Source organism: Canis lupus, chromosome 4, assembly GCF_011100685.1.
Source record: "Canis lupus familiaris isolate Mischka breed German Shepherd chromosome 4, alternate assembly UU_Cfam_GSD_1.0, whole genome shotgun sequence".
Lineage (NCBI taxonomy): Eukaryota > Metazoa > Chordata > Mammalia > Carnivora > Canidae > Canis > Canis lupus.
In genome coordinates, this window is record NC_049225.1 from 41055133 (window position 1) to 41073663 (window position 18531).

The window sequence follows — 18531 nt, forward strand, 5'->3', positions numbered from 1 at the left end:
AGCTGCGTGGCATCGTGGGGTTCCCTGCAGAGATGGCATAGACCAGCTGTGCCTCTTCCTTAAGGAGCAGATGGCTTAGCTCCCCTCTGATTGGGGCCTCCTGCAGGGGAGCTGAGCACCTTTCTAGGGACCCAGGTGCCCAACCGGCCTGTCCCCACGCGGGCACACAGTGCCCTTCCTGCCCAGGAGGCCCTGCCCTCCTTGCAGCGGGCTTTGTCTCTCTCCTGGGCCTTGGCAGTTTGGGGTTAGGGAGTTACCTTCTTTGGACACATCCCTGGAGGTGGTGTCGCTGAGGCAGTGAGGGGGGTGGTCTGTGCTTTCCGTGCCCTCAAGCAGCCACGGAGGGCCTGCCTTGTCCACCGTGCCTGCCTGTGGGATCCTGGGATTGGCATCCAGGGAAGCTGCCCGGCTTACCTGCTCCTTTGGCAAAGGGTTTTCTTCCCCATGGCGTGCCCTTACTAAGGACCCTGAGGTGCTCATGGCAGGTGGGGGACAGACGGTCCGGCCTCAAGAAAACAAGACTCCTGGCTGTGCTGTAAAACCACTAATTTGGTCAACGTGTAGCGTGCCCTGATGAAAACGGGTGTTTCCCAAAGCCCGTGCCTGCATGCTTTAGTTTGGCCATAGCCGCTTCATCAACTTGCAGGGAAGTTTCCATGGTTTCTTGCTCAGATTCACATGTGAGGTTGTGCAGTATGAGGCTCAGGAAACTTTGGGATCTGATTCTCATTGTCACTTCCAAGAAAGCTGTGCTCTCTGGGGATGCAGGAGGGAAGAGGGGTGGCTGGGGGTGCAAACTGTGCCTTAAAGCCTTGTCTGACTGCTGCTGCTGGTGCTCGTGCTGGTGGGGGTGATGGTGACAGAGGCAGTGATGGTGGTGATCGGGTGATGGTAGTGACAGAGGAGGTGATGGTAGAGATGATGACAATGGCAATGATGGTGATGACCCAGACGGTGACGGTGGTGACAGGTGGTGGTGGCATGGGGTTGGAGGTGGTAGTGATGATGATGGTGTGGACGATAGCTGCCATACGTCGAGCACTTACTATAGTGCTTACAACGGCCCTACTGTCACTCCCAGTATACAGATGAGCAAACTGAGGCTTTGAGAGGTTGAGTGACTTGGCCAGGGTGGTGGTGGAAGCGGCATTTCATCCCAGACAGATTGCACGTAGAGGCAGTACTCTAACCACGACACCCTCCTGCCTCCCATGATTGGTAAGCCCCTGTTAACGCTCTCACCCAAGACCTTTTGGAACCACCCAGCAGCTGAACTGGTACCTTTAAAGGGTAACAGGTAATACCACTGCTCTGCTGCACCCTCCAGCAGCTTCAGAGAAGAAAGTCTCAGCTCCTCACTCCAGCCCCAGGACCCTGCCTGCACCAACCCATCCTTCCTCCTCTGGCCCCTCCTCTCCTCCACAAGCCCTGCCACCCTGGCCTTCGGGCCGTGCCTCCAACCTGCTGAACTCCGTCCTGCCTCGGGGCCCTTGTCCTCCTTGCTCCCACTGCCTGAGTCCTCTGTGCCTAAGTCTTTCCCTACCCAGCTCGAATATTACCTTCTTAGGGAGGCCCTTGTGACCACAGACTAAGTGGCTTCCACTGCTCCGGCCAGGCCCATGTGATTCCAGCCTCATGCTCTCCCAGTACCTGGTCTGACATCATCTTGTGTGTCGTGTGGCTATATAGTTGTTCTCTCCCTCTCAGCTGCAAGCCCCCAGGGGCAGGGACCTTGCCTGTCCTGTTGTTCAGCCTTATCTCAGCACCTGGCACACCATTGGCCTCAACATGTGGCTGTGACACAAATCAATGAATGAATGGGGCATGGGAGAGAAAGAACTGAGATTCTTTTTTTTTTTTTTTTTTTAAGATTTTATTTATTTATTCATGAGAGACACAGAGAGAGGCAGAGACACAGGAAGAGGGAAAAGCAGGCTCCCTGCAGGGAGCCCGACGTGGGACTCGATCCCGGGACTGTGGGATCACGTGCTGGGCCAAAGTCAGACACTCAGCCACTGAGCCACCCAGGCATCCCATGTAATGAAATTCTTAAAATCTTTACTAGTTTGGACTAACAAGAGAAAGCCAGACTGGCTTAAGGTTCTTTAAAAGGAGTGAGGATTACACCTTTCAAGTGTGCAGAGTTCGGTGCCTAAGCGGAAGGGGGTGTTGTCTGGTGACCTTCCACAAAGGGACTGTCCTACATGACCAAGCACATAAGAATGATTTGTAATGGACCTATCAGCAGTGAATGTGCTTACAGGGTGCAGAAAATGGATTCGTAGTCATTTACATAGTTCCCTGCAATCTCGTTGACACTGTTCCTCTGCTGATAAATTTTCTGACCGTGAAAGCAGTAGATTTCATCAGAGCCTTCCTTGAAATTACAAACGAGCGAACTCCGGTAACATTCCTTTCCATGCAGCAGTGGGTGAGTGGGGCAAATTGAGGAATTCCACATCTTTGTCCACACCCTGGGGCTGGGGATTAGATGCCTGAGAACAGACTTCTCCCAGGGAGATGCCTGTGCTGATTTAATATCTGCTGAAGCTTCTTAAAAGCTTTGGTGTTTTGTAAGGTGTGTGAAAAAGCCTGAATTTTTAAAAGATGTGACATTTCTATAAATACCCAGGAATAGAACTTCTGCGACTCTCCCTTAAGAGTTTGCAAATATGCACATTCCCAAAGACCTGCATGTGCATGTTCTAGCTTTATTTATAGTTGCCCCAAACAAGAAACAACACAAATGTCCATCAGCAGCAGAATGAATAGATTGTGAGCTATCCATACAGAATACTACGCAGGAATGAAAAAGGAAAAATTTACCAATATTTGCAACGAGGTAGGCGAATCTCATGGTTTCAGCCATGATGCCAGCCACAGAGGACTATGTGCTACATGATTCTGTCCACATGGAGTTAGGGAACAGGCAAAACTAGTTTCTGGAGCTAGGCAACTCTGGGGAGTGAGGTTGATAAGGAGATGGAAACCTTTGGTGTCTGCAGGTGGGTTATAGTTATACTGAATATATTTAAGTGGAAAAACTCATTGAGCTTCGTGATTTGTGAACTTTATTGGATGTACTTTAATAAATGTACTTTAATAAAGTATTTGTAGTAGATATTTTAATTTTTAAAAAAGATTTCACTTCTCTGTCAGAGCAAGCAGAGGAGGGAGAGGGACAAGCAGACTCCACACAGAGCATGGAGCCTGACGTGGGGCTTGACCTCAGGACCCTGAGACCATGATCTGAGCTGAAATCAAGAAGTCAGACACTACCGACTGAGCCACCCAGGCGCCCCTGTAGTAGATATTTTTAAAACTGTATATTAAAGCCTTTTAAAAAAGGACACAATGCACAAACAACCCCCCAAACATCACAAATGCACAAACAACCCCCCAAACATCACAAATGCACAGACAACCCCCCAAACATCACCTGAGCTCGTGTTTTGGGCTAAACTCCTCCTTGTGCATTTTCTCGATTAATCCTTATGACCTCTGTAGGTTTGGCATTATCATTTCCACCTTGGAGGTGAGCCTGCAGCTCGGAGAAGGGAAGGACATGCTCAGGGTTCCACAGCTGGTAGACGGCAGAGCCAGGATTCACCCTCTTCCACCACATACAGGACTTGCTGAGCTACTGGGCCCTCCCTTACTGAGGGCATGTTCACATTTCTCTCTGGGATGCCGCCAGCCTTCTCTCCTGGGAGATCGCATCCCCTGAGACTTCGCCTGCCCCTCCTGCACCCTCCAGCCCAAAGTGGTTCTGATCCAGGTGTGTCTTACCCCCTCAGCATCCCTTCGTCAGCAGCATCACCAGTAACAAGGCTCTGCGGGAGCTGGTGGCCGAGGCCAAGGCCGAAGTGATGGAGGAGATTGAAGATGGCCGGGAGGAGGGAGAAGAGGAGGACTCCCCGGATGCCACCTCTGTAAGGCCTGGAAAAGTGGGTGCTGGGGAGGAACGGGCTCCCAGCAGGTGATGGCTAGATAGGAGGGGATCTGGGCAGGGGATGTGGAAAGGATTCCTGTTTCTCCCCAGCTTGGAGATTATACCCGCCCCCCCACACCACAGGTTACGTAAGTTGGCACATGGGCCGGGCTGTGATGGCCAGGTTCTGTAAGTTTTCAGGAAAGAGCAGTAATCTAGATTTTCACATGGGATCTTTCAGTTTTCAGAAGTTGATAGCTGACTCATTGCTTCCCTGCCTTTTTCCTTCTGTGGCTCGCATTACAAAATGAAAATGCTTTTAGCACACTGTGGGATAAATGCGGATAAAGCCTACATGTGACTAGAGGCAACAGGCTCAGGGGCTCCAGGCACCCCAGACCCTGTCTGGCTGCCCTGAGTGCCCAGGGTACCCATGTCTTGGCATATTTGTAACCCATCAGCAGCTTCAGCACTTGGCTGAATTTAAATTTAAATTAAAGCTAATTTAAGTTCATAAAAACATTCGAGCCAAGCAAAACATGTCTGTGGCCTGGATTCTGTCCCGAGCTGCCGCTTTCAGATCCCTGGTCTAAGCCACTTGGGAAGGGCCTCTTCCAGGAAGGAATTCTGCTGTCCAGGTGGTGCAGTGAGAGGTGAGTGAGGCAGGGGCAGGACTCATCTGTCAGGGAATGGACAGCATGGTGCTGTGTTGAGTTTGATGGAATTCTGGGAGGAGCCAAAGGCTGGCCTGGATCCCTACCAGGATGAAGAAGGGAAGCACAGAGGAGGATGAGCAGAATCAATACGGCAGCCTTAGCCTTTCACTGGGCCCTTGCTGGGTGCTGGGCAGGGTTGCGCTGCGGCTCTGATGGGAGAACCAAGATTCCATTTTATAGATGGGACAAGTGAGGCCTGAGCGATGATGTGGCTGGTTGAGCTGATAGGCGGCAGGGCCAGGTGTAGGAGAACCATGGTGGAGGGTGGAGAGGGGGGTGGTGTGCCTGGCTGGCTCCAGGACAAGGCAGCAGGCAGCAGGGTTGGGGCGGGAGGCAGGAAGCAGTCACACTGGCAGGAGGCTGCTCCTTGTCATGGAGGCAGTGGAGGCTAAGGAGGGCTTCAGGCAAGGGCCGGGCATTGGCGTGGGGATGATAGGATCAGATCTGAATTTCTGAACCCTTGTTCTAGGGTGTTGAATAAGGAGGTGGATTAGACTTGCTTTTGGAAGCTTCCATAACCAGAGTTAAAAACAACAGCCATTAGGACCCAAGGGAACGCTGTGGTGTGATTCCATTAATAACAAATTTGAAATCAAGTAAACTAACCTATAACATTTTTTTTTTAAGATTTTATTTATTTATTCATGAGAAACAAAGAGAGAGGCAGAGACACAGGCAGAGGGAGAAGCAGGCTCCCCGCAAGGAGCCTGATGCGGGACTTGACCCAAGGATCACTCCCTGAGCCAAAGGCTCAACCGCTGAGCCACCCAGGCATCCCTAACCTATAACACTTTGAGATAAAAGTCAGGACAACTATCATGTCAAGGGGAGGAACAGACATAAGTGGGGGTCTCCGAGGCGGTGGTGTTCCACTCCTGAAGTGGAAGGTGGCTGTGTGGGTGCTTGCTTTATTCATTCATTGCATGTTTGTATTTTATTCTCAGAAATGGGTGTTCTATTTCATAAAGGCAATGTTTCCAGTACTTACCAACCCCCAAAAGCTCTAAAAACCAAACCAAACCAAAACTTTAAAAACTTAGTGGCTACCAGGCCGAATCTAGCCCCTGAATAGTTTTGGTTTGGTTTTTATGCAACTAAAAACAAAACAAAACTAAAAATTTGAATTAGTTGCAGTAATCAGTGGTGGCAAATAAAAATCCAGATTCTAGCTTGTCTTAAAAAATTGGAAGTTCTGTCTCCAGGGGACCCATTTTCTCACATTGTCATAATTAGCTGGAACCGAGTAGCCACTGCCACCTTTAGATGGCATGAACCATCCAGCTGGCCACAGTTGCCTCCACTTGTAGGAGAAATAACAAGTATTAAATAACCTCAAAACAAGTAATAATTTTATTGTCGGCTATGTAGTAGGGAGTAGTGAGGACTGTGGCTCACTGGAGAGGGGTAAGTACCGGACTTCTTGGCCCTGGCCTACTTCGCTTTGCGAGTGTCTGACTTTCTGGCCCTACTGCATCTCTGACTCTTGTCTTAGACGTAAAATAACATGATCTTGACTCTTTTATCTTCCTAGCCTCTGGGGGATCATACTCGAGACTCTTCTGAGGTGAGCCAACTGAGTCTCAATACCGACAAGCCTGTCAAAGAATCCTCCCTCACCCCACTGCCACCCAGTCAGCCTCAGGACAATGTGAATGGGCCCAGCCAGCCCTCCGGGGACAGATCCCTCCAAACCACCAACCCCCCAGATGTGGCTCCTGGAAATGAGAATGGCCTGGCAGTGCCAGCACCCTTCCGGAAGTCCCGGCCATTGTCAATGGATGCCCGAATTCAGGTGTCCGAAGAGAAGCAAGTCGCTGACCGGGACGGGGACCTCAGTCCGGCAGCCAACAGGTCCCAAAAAGCAAGCCAGAGCCGTCCCAACAGTAGTGCCCTGGAGACCTTGGGTGCCGAGAAGCTGGCCAACGGCAGCCTGGAGCTCCCCACCCAGGCAGCCCTGGGCCCTTCCAAGAGGGACTCAGACTGTGGCAGCCTCTCCACCTCCGAGAGTTTGGACTACAGTACCTCCCTGTCAGCTGACCTGTCCCTGAACAGAGAAACAGGCTCTCTCTCCATCAAGGTAATGCTACCTCTTATACCACAGATTTGGAACTAGAGTGCTGCAGGTTGTTCTGCTGCCCTGTTTTTTTTTTGTTGTTGTTGTTGTTTGTTTGTTTTTTAAGATTTTATTTATTTATTCATGAGAGACAGAGAGGCAGAGGGAGAAGCAGGCTCCATGCAGGGGAGCCCGATCTGGGACTCAATCCCAGGTCCCCAGGATCACACCCTGGGCTGAAGGCAGACGCTCAACTGCTGAGTCACCCAGGCATCCCCTGTTTTGGTTTTTGAAAGCATTTAGTGGCCGCCTTCCATTTTAAGTGGTTCATGGGGATTATTTTTCTTTAAAGAGCTTTGAGCTCAGTTAGTAGTGTAATCACCAGACTATCAGTTCAGTCTGGGGTTTAGTCAGGCCAGGCAGTTGGCTCAGGTTGAAATTTCAGTTTGTGTATCTGCTTAAATTGGGTTAGGTTAAAGGCCCTGGTGAAGTTTGAGAGAGAGAAGTCTGGGAGTGAAGTTCCCTTATTTGGGGGTCAGCCTTGTGATGCAGCTCTGACTGGTAGATTTCAGTTATAGGGAGTGGGTGTAAAGCCCTCTTGGGTGGGGGCTTTCTGGAGGTGGGTAACATTGTGAATGACAATAGCTGCTGTGCCTGAAGGCTCAGCATGGAGGCCGACACTGTGAAGTGCTTTAAAGAAAATGGAGGCTCCTTCATCATCTCAACGTACAGATGAGCAAACGGAGGCTTAAGTGGAAGGTGGAGAGCTGGTCAGACCCACAGACGTGCTCTGAACCCCACGTGCCATTCTGCTTTCCCAGGGGATGCCTGGCTGCCTCCTCAGGAAGGGCTGACCCCTCCCCTGCCCACATGGATAAATCTCAGGATGTTCTTGAACTCACTCCTGGCCACTTGACCAGGCCACGCTGAAGGTCATCCAACCAAGGCTGATTTTAGGGAAGATACTATATCGTTTTGTTTTTTTCTCCCATTGTTTACTTGGTGGAAACCACACAGTAGAGACTCAAAAATGTTTGCTAAACGAAGGGAAGTGAAAGAAGGAAAAGCAGCCCGCCAGCCCGCCCAACAATGAGCTTCAGAAACAGAAAGCACAGTTCTAATGTGTTACCAGGACAAGCACAGACAGTGGCTCTTATGTACAGGCCCATCATCTTCCTTAAGACAGATAACATGTCCTTTTTCTACTTAGAAAAACAACAACATTAAGCGAGAAAAAAAAAATTAAGCAAAAAAAAAAAAAAAAAAAGGTAATAAAAAATAGAGGCCAGAGCAGGGTCTCCCCTGCCTGTTCTTAAGGGTGTTGAGAACATTCCTTTGCTGGCTGACTGGCAGTGAGTCTGGGAACACGGCTGCTCTGATGAGTCCATGGGCTGCGTCAGCACCCCTCAGAGAGATGAGGAGCCTGTTACCTCAGGGAGTAGTTGTAGTGTGGGGGCTGTAGCCCTCAGCCTCCTTTCTTCCCTGCCACTCCCCACTTCTCACTGTTAGTCCTGAGTTGAGCTGTAGGGTGCATGAGCTGGGTACTATAGGGAGATGAGAGTCGGGTATGGCTGCTCAGTGCCTGTGGGGTCTGCATCCCCTGAGCGAGGTGCCAGGAGAAGAGGTGGAAGCCTGGGGGGTAAGGGGTGGGGGGGTGGGAGGCTGAGCCCTCAGGGAGCAAGGACTGGTTCTTGGTCGTGGCTGAGCAGGAGTAGGGGTTCCAAGCACACTTTGAAGGGATGAAGACTTAATGCAGTATGCCACCCTGGCCTGCCCTATTTTTTCTAGCTGGAAGGTCCTTGGGCCAGTTTTGGAAAGCAGGGCTGGGCTACACCAGGAAGGGCCTTGGAAGCCAGTTGAGATCAGAGTGGGAGACACTATGATGACTGCAGTGCAGGCGCTCAGGCTCTCACCTGAATCAGGGCCAATTTTCAGAGGGTATTTGAACATCCCTGAGTCCTGGCAGCACTCTATAAGCAGTTGCATCTGAAATGTGTGATTATTTACAGGAAAAGATAAAAATTATGAATAATTTCACGATGACTCCAGATGAGTGTGGCCTCCTGTAGAGTTCAGGTCCACTCAGGTTTGGCTTCCAGATCAGTTACCAGCTTCAGTTTTCTGAGTTCTTTGGATTTGGCACTGTGGGTAAGAGATTGTGGTCTGCAGATATAAATATAAATAAAATATTTATTTTATTTATAAATACCAAATACTGAACAGCTGCCATGAGCTGGGCTCTGTGCTATGTCCCCCACGTGTTCTCTCACTGTATCTTTGTAACCACTATGGGAGGTAAGTACTGTGACTCTCTTCCTCCACAAGTTTAGGAAGCTGAGGCTTGGACAGGACAAGGGACTTGCTCAGGGTCACAGAGCCAGTAGATGGTAGAGGAAGGATTAGAACCTGGTTCTCTGTGATGCCATGTCCTGTGTGTGAGTGTGTTGGCAGCCAGGTGTGGGGCCGAGGTGGGGCAGTGTTCGAAGGCCATGATCGAGGGAGCAGAAGAGGTAAGCTCATACACTCAAGACCCCAAGTTGAGAAGCTTGAGGCAAGAGGAGGAGGATGGACAGCTATGTTCTATCTGGATGTTGAGGCTGTGGGGCCAGGAAGGCTGTGGGCCATGCCCTGTGTCACTCACAGATTCTAAGCTGAAATCCTGAGCTTTGCCTAATGATTCTACCCTGCCAGGACTCAAGATTGCACAATAAAACTCTCAAGAGGACACGCAAGTTTGTGGTGGATGGCGTAGAGGTGAGCATCACCACCTCCAAGATCATCAGCGAGGATGAAAAGAAGGATGAGGAGATGCGATTTCTCAGGCAAGCCTGGGATGGGCCACTGATGGTGGTAACGGGGTGGGGGTTTGGTGAGAGGTAGGGGTTGTAGGTTCTTTTGGCTAGAGAGCTGTCCGTCTACAGCATGAAGTGAGGGATCAATGACACAAAAGGCAAATAAATGGTTTTGCTCTTGCATTCCCCAATCCACCCATCCATTCATCTGCCTACCCACCTATTTACTCATCCACCTTTCTATCCATCTCCCTACTTTTTTTTTTTTTTATTTATGATAGTCACACACACAGAGAGAGAGAGAGAGAGAGAGAGAGAGAGAGGCAGAGGGAGAAGCAGGCTCCATGCACCGGGAGCCCGATGTGGGATTCGATCCCGGGTCTCCAGGATCACACCCTGAGCCAAAGGCAGGTGCTAAACTGCTGCGCCACCCAGGGATCCCCTCCATCTCCCTATCTATCCACACACTCATCTACCCACCATTCCTCCACTCACCCACTCTCTCATCCATCCATCCTCTCACGTACCCCACCCACCCACTCATCTGTCTCTCCATCCATCTACTCACTCACCCACTCATCTACTAACCCAACTACTCATCCATCCATCCGCTCACCCACTCACCCACCCATCCGTTGACTCATCTACCCACTCATCCACCCACCCATCCATCCACTCACCCATCTGCCTACCCACATATCCATCTATCAACCTATCCACCCACTCCTCTATTCACCCATCCATTCATCTACTCATTCACCCACCCATCTACCCACCCACCTGTCCATCAGTGCACCTACCTATGTATTTAACCCATCTCCCAGGTTGGGGAATGTGGTAGTGATCCAGATAGTTGAGGCTATTGCCATTATAGAACTTATATCTAAATGGACCAACACATGATACACAAGGTAATCCCCAGTTGTGGTACATGCTGCGAAGGAAGTAATGGGTGATACAATAGCGAGCCCCTGGGTTGAAGGAGGCTGCTCTGTGTGTGGGAAACCCTGAGTGGAGTGGCTGGGGGACACAGAGCAAGGCTAAGGCCTGAGGAATGACTGCCAGGTTTGTTTAGGAAGCTGAGAGGATATAGGGCTGGAGTGTGGAGTGTGAGGCCAGAGGTCACGTAGACCTGTGGGTCAGGGTGGAGGAGTGTGAATTTTCTCCCAGGTACAGCCAGAGTGAAATAGTTGGAGAGTGACTGGCTCTCATGTCACTTTTGAAAGATGGCTCTGGCAGCTGCATGAGTGTGGGTTGTAGAGGGGTAACACTGACATAGGGTGACAGGGAGACCCTGCCTGGGACAGTAGGGCTGTAGGCGTGGGCTGGGGCAGTGGCTGGGAGAGGGAAGAAGTAGACAGTTCAACATACATCTTGGAGGCAAAACAAGTGAGACTGGTGAGGGAGGAGAGTGTGAGGCACAGCTCTCTGCTGGAAGCCATCTTTGTGCTTTGGAGGTGCTCAGGCCCCCTAACAGCCCTCCTCAGGGAGACCCTATTTCCCCCATTCTGTAAACGAGGAACTGTTTCTTGGCAGTTAAGTTACTTGCCCTGGGCCACCCAGGTGAGAAGGTAGGGCTGCAATTCTAACTCGATCTGCCTGTGTGACAATTCTACTAGGCTTCCACTAGACCCAAAGCTTCCTGGGGCTACCAGGGCTGGGGACTTAGCACTCAGGGAAGCCTTGGAGCCACAGAGATCTCTTAGGGCCAGGCCTTTGCAGGGTAAATTCATTATTAGTTTGAACAACATTTCTAGAATATGGAACACATTTATATTTTTAAAAAGCACAAGCATTCCAAAGCCAAATGGAAGCAATTTTAGATGCTCTGGGGCACTTTCCCCCTCTGGGGACAACAGAGATGAGAGGTTGATTTTTCATCAGTGGCATTTCTGCATGAATACATGTACACGTGTATACATACACACACACACACACACACACAAACACACACACACAGGCATCCTCATCATGTGGGCTGGAGGGCTCGGGACAAAGGGCAAGAGGATGGTTGCTCTTGGAGGATGGCACCACCATCCATTTTCATGTCATCTGGGAGGCGACCTCCTCTCCTAAAGCTTCAGACGTCAAGGATCAAATTTCCTTTCTGTCATCTCCTCTCTAGGCAGCCGAGGTTCCTGGGTTGAAATTCTAGATCTACCATACCCCATCTAGAATGGACGCCTTCTGGCTCTGGCCCTTGAGGTCTGAAGCTTTTCTTGTTTGCCTGTCACAGTCTGGAGGGAGGGCCGAGTGTCCTGTATACTTGGCTTGGCTTCTGGGCCGACGGCTGTGCAGGGGTGTGGAAGGCTCCCATCGTTCACCTGGCTGTTGCCTGCTACCCCCCACCCCGGCCTTCATGGATGCTAGGATTTCCAGGGAATTGGGCCATGCAGGACTTTGAACCATGTGATCAGGTCTTCACTCTCCCAAATTGAGACTTCTAGGTCAGAGTTCCCTTTTTCCCCTAAAATTGCTGCTCCCAGTGCATTCCTTCTAGAAGACATCAGCCTGTCTCTCAGCCTGCCTTCCCTTGTGAGAGCTCAGGTGGGGCAAGGAGGTAGTTGTTAGAGGTAGTTGTTAGAACCTGACCGCCCACCTTATTTTGTATGCCTTTGCTTTTTGGTCAGGTGTTCTCTGAGCCTTAGTTTCTCTGGAGTCAGGAATTTCTAATAAGATTAAAAAATATATTTATTTGAGAGAGAGGACTTAGCAGGGAGAGGGTCAGAGGAAGAACCAGGCTCCCGTTGAGCAGGGAGCCTGACACAGGGCTCAATTCCAGGACCTTGAGATCAAGACCTGAGCTTGGGCAGCCCTGGTCACTCAGTGGTTTAGCAATGCTGTCAGCCCAGGGTGTGATTCTGGAGACCTGGGATCGAGTCCCAAGTCAGGCTCTCTGCATGGAGCCTGCTTCTCCCTCTGCCTGTGTCTCTGCCTATCTCTCTCTCTGTGTGTGTCTCTCATGAATAAAAAAAAAAAAAAAAAAAGACCTGAGCCAAAGGCATATGCTTAATTGACTAAGCCACCACCCAGATGTCCCTGGAGTCAGACTTCTTTTCTTCGTTAACACTCTCAACCTTCTCACTGCCCAAAGAGCAGAGGCTCAAATGGAAGCTTCTTTATGTGGCTGTGGAATGTATCTCTGGTTTTCCAGAGACCAGGCAGCCTTTGCCTCTTCTTTCTTATGACCACTGTCCATCAGCTACCACTTAGGAGCAAACAGCAAGTTTTACCACTTGGTGACCATGTCTGCGCTGGCCAGGGAGCCCCAGTAGGCATCACCGGATTTAACCTTCAAAGAACCTGGGAGGAAAAAACAAAACAAAACAAAAAACAAAGAACCTGGGAGGTAGACATTATCTGTGCATTTTACAGATGCAGGAAGAGAGGCGTAGAGATTAAGTGATTGCCTGAGGGCACCCAGCCGAAGGTCAGCAGCCCTAAGATTCACACAAGGTCCCTCTGACCCCTGAGAGTGTGCTGGCCCCTTTCAGGTAGTATGTGGGGAGCAGATGGACTCTGGCCTAGAACAGGACATGGGCCTCATGGACTCATCCTGAGAGGCTGCCAAGGAGCCCTGATTCATAGTTAGGATCTCAAGTTCTTTCTACATCATTTTCTTTTCTGTTGACATAAATGATACTTATACTTATTAATCTTTAATGGATTTGCCCAGAAAGAAATATAGTTAACGCTTTGGAGTTTGTCTTGTAGTTATTTCTTTTGTGAATAAACACATACACATATGGACAATATACTTCTTACAAAAATAAGGTATACTGTGTGGTTTGGGCCAAATTTTTATTGTATTGACACTTTTTTTTTTTAAGATTTTATTTATTTATTCATAGAGACAGAGAGAGAGAGAAAGGGGCAGAGGCACAGGCAGAGGGAGAAGCAGGCTCCATGCAGGGAGCCCGACATGGGACTCGATCCAGGGTCTCCAGGATCACACCTCAGGCTGCAGGTGGCGCTAAACTGCTGCGCCACCAGGGCTGCCCTGTATTGACACTTTGAATAGGTAATATAATGTCATGGTACAAAATTAAAAAAAAAAAAAAAAAAAAAAGCAAAAAAAGAAAAAGGTAAACAGTGAAAAATCTCCCTTCCATCCTTTCCTGCTAGGCATCTAGTTCCCCTCTCTCTGTTAATATTTTATGGTGTAATCCTTTTTTTTTTTTTAAAGATTTTATTTATTTATTTGAGAAAGAGCAGGAGAGTACAAGTAGGGGAGTAACAGGCAGAGGGAGGTGTCAGCAGCTCACTTTTTTCATTTAGAAATCATTCCGTATCTGTTCATAAAGAATTGTTATATTTTTTAAAAGAATTATCTCATTTTTAATAGATGTTTTTCCATGTAATTACATATTTTCTAAAACTTGATTTTTTTCATGGTTGTGTACACAAAATTAACATCAGATGGATACATATTAACTTATTTGACTAGACCTATATGATTGACATTTAAGTCATTTCCAGTTTTGGACTATTATAAATGATTTTTTTTTCTTTTTTTTTTTTTTATAAATGATTTTTTAATGGATATCCTTATTCAGTTTTGTGCATTTGTGAATACTTCTTAGAATAGATATCTAGAAATGGAAATACTATGTTAAAAGGTATGAACTTATTACCAGTTATCCTCTAGAATGTGCCAGTCTAGGGATCCCTGGGTGGCGCAGCGGTTTGGCGCCTGCCTTTGGCTCAGGGCGTGATCCTGGAGACCCGGGATCGAATCCCACATCGGGCTCCTGGTGCATGGAGCCTGCTTCTCCCTCTGCCTGTGTCTCTGCCTCTCTCTCTCTCTCTGTGACTATCATAAATAAATAAAAATTAAAAAAAAAAAAAAAGAATGTGCCAGTCTATAACAGCACATATGAAAATATCAATTGTCCCATACTCGACTTTTATTTTATTTTATTATTATTTTTTAAAGATTTTATTTATTTATTCATAGAGACAGAGAGAGAGAGAGGCAGAGACACAGGCAGAGGGAGAAGCAGGCATCATACAGAGAGCCTGACATGGGACTCCATCCAGGGTCTCCAGGATCACGCCCTGGGCTGCAGGCGGCGCTAAACCGCTGCGCCACTGGGGCTGCCCTACTCTTGACTTTTTAATGAAAATGGAATTTTTAGTTTGCACCTCATATCTGTATTAGGTATATAAAATTAAATAGTTTTAAATTTTCTTTTTGCTTTTTGTTTCGTGTCTATTCCTGTTTTGTGTTCCTTTTGAAAAGTAGGCTACTCCTGTTTTTCTTAGAAATTTGTAAGCACTTCTTATACATTGATTATCAATGTTTTGTCTGTCAATAAATGTCAAATTAAGCATGAATTCTAGCCATGCTTCTGCCCCAGACTTATATGATGCTCTTCCACATTCTGGCCTTCAGTATCTCTAGCCTGGAGTTATGTGATCTCTGACCTCCACATGCTTTCACCCTTCAGGCGCCAGGAGCTCCGAGAGCTTCGGCTGCTCCAGAAAGAAGAACATCGGAACCAGACCCAGCTGAGCAGCAAGCATGAGCTGCAGCTGGAGCAGATGCATAAACGTTTTGAACAAGAAATCAATGTGAGTGTGAGAAAGGATGGGTCCCCGGAGGGCTTCTTGCTTCATGTTTTCTTTAACGGCAGTAGAGAGCCCTATTCCTTTGGTTTCCTGGTCTCATGAGGCATTGACTTGTACACACAGAATCTTACAAAGGTCCCAGTGCTTTTTTAGGTCATATGGGAGGATCTCCAGAGGGACACTAACCTTTGTTGAGTAACATATTAGAATTTGCAAGGTAGATGGTCTGATCTCCCTTTTGCACATGAAGAAACAGAGACTCACAGAGGTTAGGTGACTTGTCCCAGGTCACACAGCAAAGAGGTGGATGAGTTTGGATTCAAACCCAGGTCTGAAGATAAGCTCTGGGCCCCAACATCTTCCTTCCAGGTATAAAGTAACTTTGCTGAATTTCTCTTTCTGCTCCTTCCAGACCAAGAAGAAATTCTTTGACACAGAGCTGGAGAACCTGGAGCGTCAGCAGAAGCAGCAAGTGGAGAAGATGGAGCAAGACCATGCTGTACGCCGCCGGGAGGAGGCCAAGCGGATCCGACTGGAGCAGGATCGGGACTATACCAGGTTCCAGGAGCAGCTCAAACTGATGAAGAAGGAGGTGAATATGTGTGGGGTGGAGGCTGGGGGGGTCTAGGTTGCAAGTGATCCATATTCCAGCTGAGCCCCATTTTAGCAATAGAGAGAATTTTGGGGAGCTTGTATACCTGAAAAGTTCACATCCATGTGTCTGGATTTACGTGTTCCAGCTGTACCATGAGAGGCCATGTCTCTGTCATTTGGGCTTTGCTTTCTTGTATTGAGTAGGTACCCAGGCAGTTTCCTGGACATCTCCCAGCTGAAAGAGAGCAGGGGAAAAGGAAAGGATGGTAGCCCAGGGGCATCTGAGATGCTTTCACCAGAAAGGGGGAGCTTGTGCTAGGTGGCAGATACACACATCCTCTGTGTCCTGCCCTCCCTCTCCCAAAATAGCAGTCCCCTAGTTGGCATCCACACGGCTCTTTTCTTTCCTCTCCCAGCTGGAAGAGGAAGTGGGGGGAGGTGGCAAAGAAGTAGATGGTCCTGAGACAAAGGTAGACAAATTTCCCGGCTGGCCCTGGGGAAGGGCATCTGGGTCCCAAAGAACAGCCCACACCTCCCTCTGTGGAGCCTGCCACATACTTACTAGGCCATACTTACTAGGCCATTCCTAGTGTCCAGATGAACAGCCTCCAAGGGTGGTCTGTGGTGCTGCGGGCCTCAGAGCCCAGCTCCCGGATTGCAGTGCATGGGTATGACATTTGTTGTATCCAGGGGGCCTCAGGCAGCTGCAGGGGCAGAGCTGGGGTGAGAAAATAAAAACTACTGCAAAATATGCACAATGAACAGAATGTTAGCTACTTAAAGTCAGGATCCATCAGGGTCAGGATTAGGGTAAGGTGAGGAGTTTGAGTCCTGCAAATATACGGCTGGATCCTGTCTATTTTAAATTTTGATATTCATCATGATCTTGTGGCATGAATTTTGATATTTTTAAATGTAATTTATCTTGATTACTGAGGTTTATGGTATTCTCTTTTATGTCTGAGGTGAGTGCCTTGCTGGCCTTACCCTGTTCCTGGCCCCCCTGCAGAGAGCCGGGCCAACGGGTTGGGGTATGATGCTGATACAGGCTCGGGAGTCAGGCCTGGTTCTTTGTCTTGGGTCTGGATCACTACCTGTGCTGAGCTTTGGACAGGCAACTTTCCTGAGTCCTCTAAGTAAAGCAAGAGCTTTTTAGCAGCTCCTTTTTTTTTTTTTTTTTTTTTTTTTTAAAGTATCCACATGTACTGCACTATGTTGGATGCTGGAGGTACTGAGCAAAATACATAGGGACCCTACTCTCAAGATGCTGTTCACTGCCATGGAAGTCAGTTGTTTTGGGCCATTATAGGTGTGTATTTTTATACCTGTCTCTCCTTTCTTCCTGGCACTCCCAAAACATGAATATTACACCTTTGGTATTTTCCTGTAAGTCCTTAAAGCTTTAGTCTTTAAAATCCTTTCTCTCTGTTGTTCATATTGCATATTTTTTATTACTTGGTCTTCAAGTTCAGGGGCCCCTCTGTCACCTCCACTCCACCCCAGCTCTATCCAGTGTTTTCTGTATTTAGTGTCAGAGGCTGTATTGTTTTTTACTTGTCTCTTTTTTTAAAGATCTTATTTATTTTAGAGAGGGAGAGAGAGAGAGAGAGAGCATGCATGCACATGTATGTGGGAGGGGCAGAGGGGAGGGACAGACTCTATACTGACCGTGGAGCAATGCAGGGCTCAATCCCAGGACCCTGAGATCATGACTTGAGCCAAAACCAAGGTCAGATGCTTAACCAGCTGAGCCACACAGGCACCCCTCTTCTCTTTTTTTTTTTTAGGGTTTGTATTTTTCTATGGTAATATTCTCTCTTTCTGTTAATCTCAAGTATGTTTATCTTCACTTGATGGAGTGCGGTTATAATGGTTGCTTTAAAGTTTTTTGTCTGATAATTCCAATGTCTCTATCATCTTGGAATTAGCATGTGATGAATTTGTCTTTGAAAATTGGTCACACTTCCTGGTTCTTTGTATGGAGAGTGATTTTGGATTGTATCATAGACATTCTGAATGTTACAGTCTGTAGACTCTGGGTCCTGTTACAATCTAGAGAATGTGACTTCTTTGTTTTAGCAGGTAGTCTGATCCTGTTAGGTTCTGACCACAGGTTCTGTCTTAGCTTCTGTGGGTGGTGGCTCCAATCATAGTGTGGTTTTCAAAGTTCCTGCTATACTGTTTCAGGTCTGTTTGGCCCTGCTCAGCTCGGGGCGACTTGAGATGTGTGTGGGCTCATGCACAGAATTAGGGTTCCCCTCCTGCTGCCACCTTCTCTCTGGCATTCTTCCCACACACTCTGACCTACACAAGCCCCCTTTTCCTGGTCCTCTGGCCAGAACATGAGGTTTCTTACAGAGTTTTAGGTACCTTTCCCACTGCATCACTGTGTGGGTCTGAGATTGGTGCAAAGCCAGGAGAGCAAAAGGAAAAAAATTAAGAAACTAAAAAATTGAGACTCGCCCCTCTCCTGGCCCCTTCTACAAGTTTTGACTCCTCTTATGGTCACATGTTTTTTGTTTACTTTTCAGAGCCCTCAGGTAGTTGCTTTTGGTATTTTATCCAGAGTTTTTCACTGTAGTCAGCAGGAGAGAGAGGCTGCTTTGGCTTATACTCACCATGCCAGAAGAACTCCCCTGGAATGTTCTTTTGATCATGGACAGTATTTTTTCACCAGCTGCTCCTAAAAACCCTGTCAGTGAGTTTTGGGGTGTCAGGCACCTTAAAGGTGTGGACTCCTCAGAACTGTCTGAGGAACTCTGGGTGCCTTAGAGAGAAATGTCATGCATCTCTTCTCCCTTTTCTGTCATAAAAGACAGAAGCCCACTTCCAGCTGGCTTGAGAACACTTAGTGGCCTCTGACCAGGAGGGCAG

General features: G+C 48.2%; 1 protein-coding gene and 1 long non-coding RNA gene across 6 annotated transcripts in view; one reads left to right on the plus strand and one right to left on the minus strand.

Annotated features, from left to right (window-relative positions):
* Window positions 1-18531, plus strand: part of STK10 (serine/threonine kinase 10) — a 112414-nt gene that overhangs the window by 76446 nt on the left and 17437 nt on the right. For both annotated transcript variants that reach the window (XM_038534760.1, XM_038534759.1), the window contains exons 8-12: window positions 3798-3932; window positions 6179-6724; window positions 9392-9522; window positions 14943-15066; window positions 15476-15655. In XM_038534760.1, coding sequence (XP_038390688.1) covers window positions 3798-3932; window positions 6179-6724; window positions 9392-9522; window positions 14943-15066; window positions 15476-15655 — 1116 coding nt within the window. The remainder of the gene's footprint in view (window positions 1-3797; window positions 3933-6178; window positions 6725-9391; window positions 9523-14942; window positions 15067-15475; window positions 15656-18531) is intronic.
* LOC102156729 overlaps window positions 14312-18531 on the minus strand; it is a 60087-nt gene continuing 55867 nt past the window's right edge. For 3 of the 4 annotated variants that reach the window (XR_005358192.1, XR_005358190.1, XR_005358189.1), the window contains 2 exons: window positions 16234-16375; window positions 14312-15892 (listed from right to left, as the gene is read on the minus strand). This is a non-coding gene — a long non-coding RNA (uncharacterized LOC102156729). The remainder of the gene's footprint in view (window positions 15893-16233; window positions 16376-18531) is intronic. The other variant, XR_005358194.1, reaches the window with a different exon arrangement.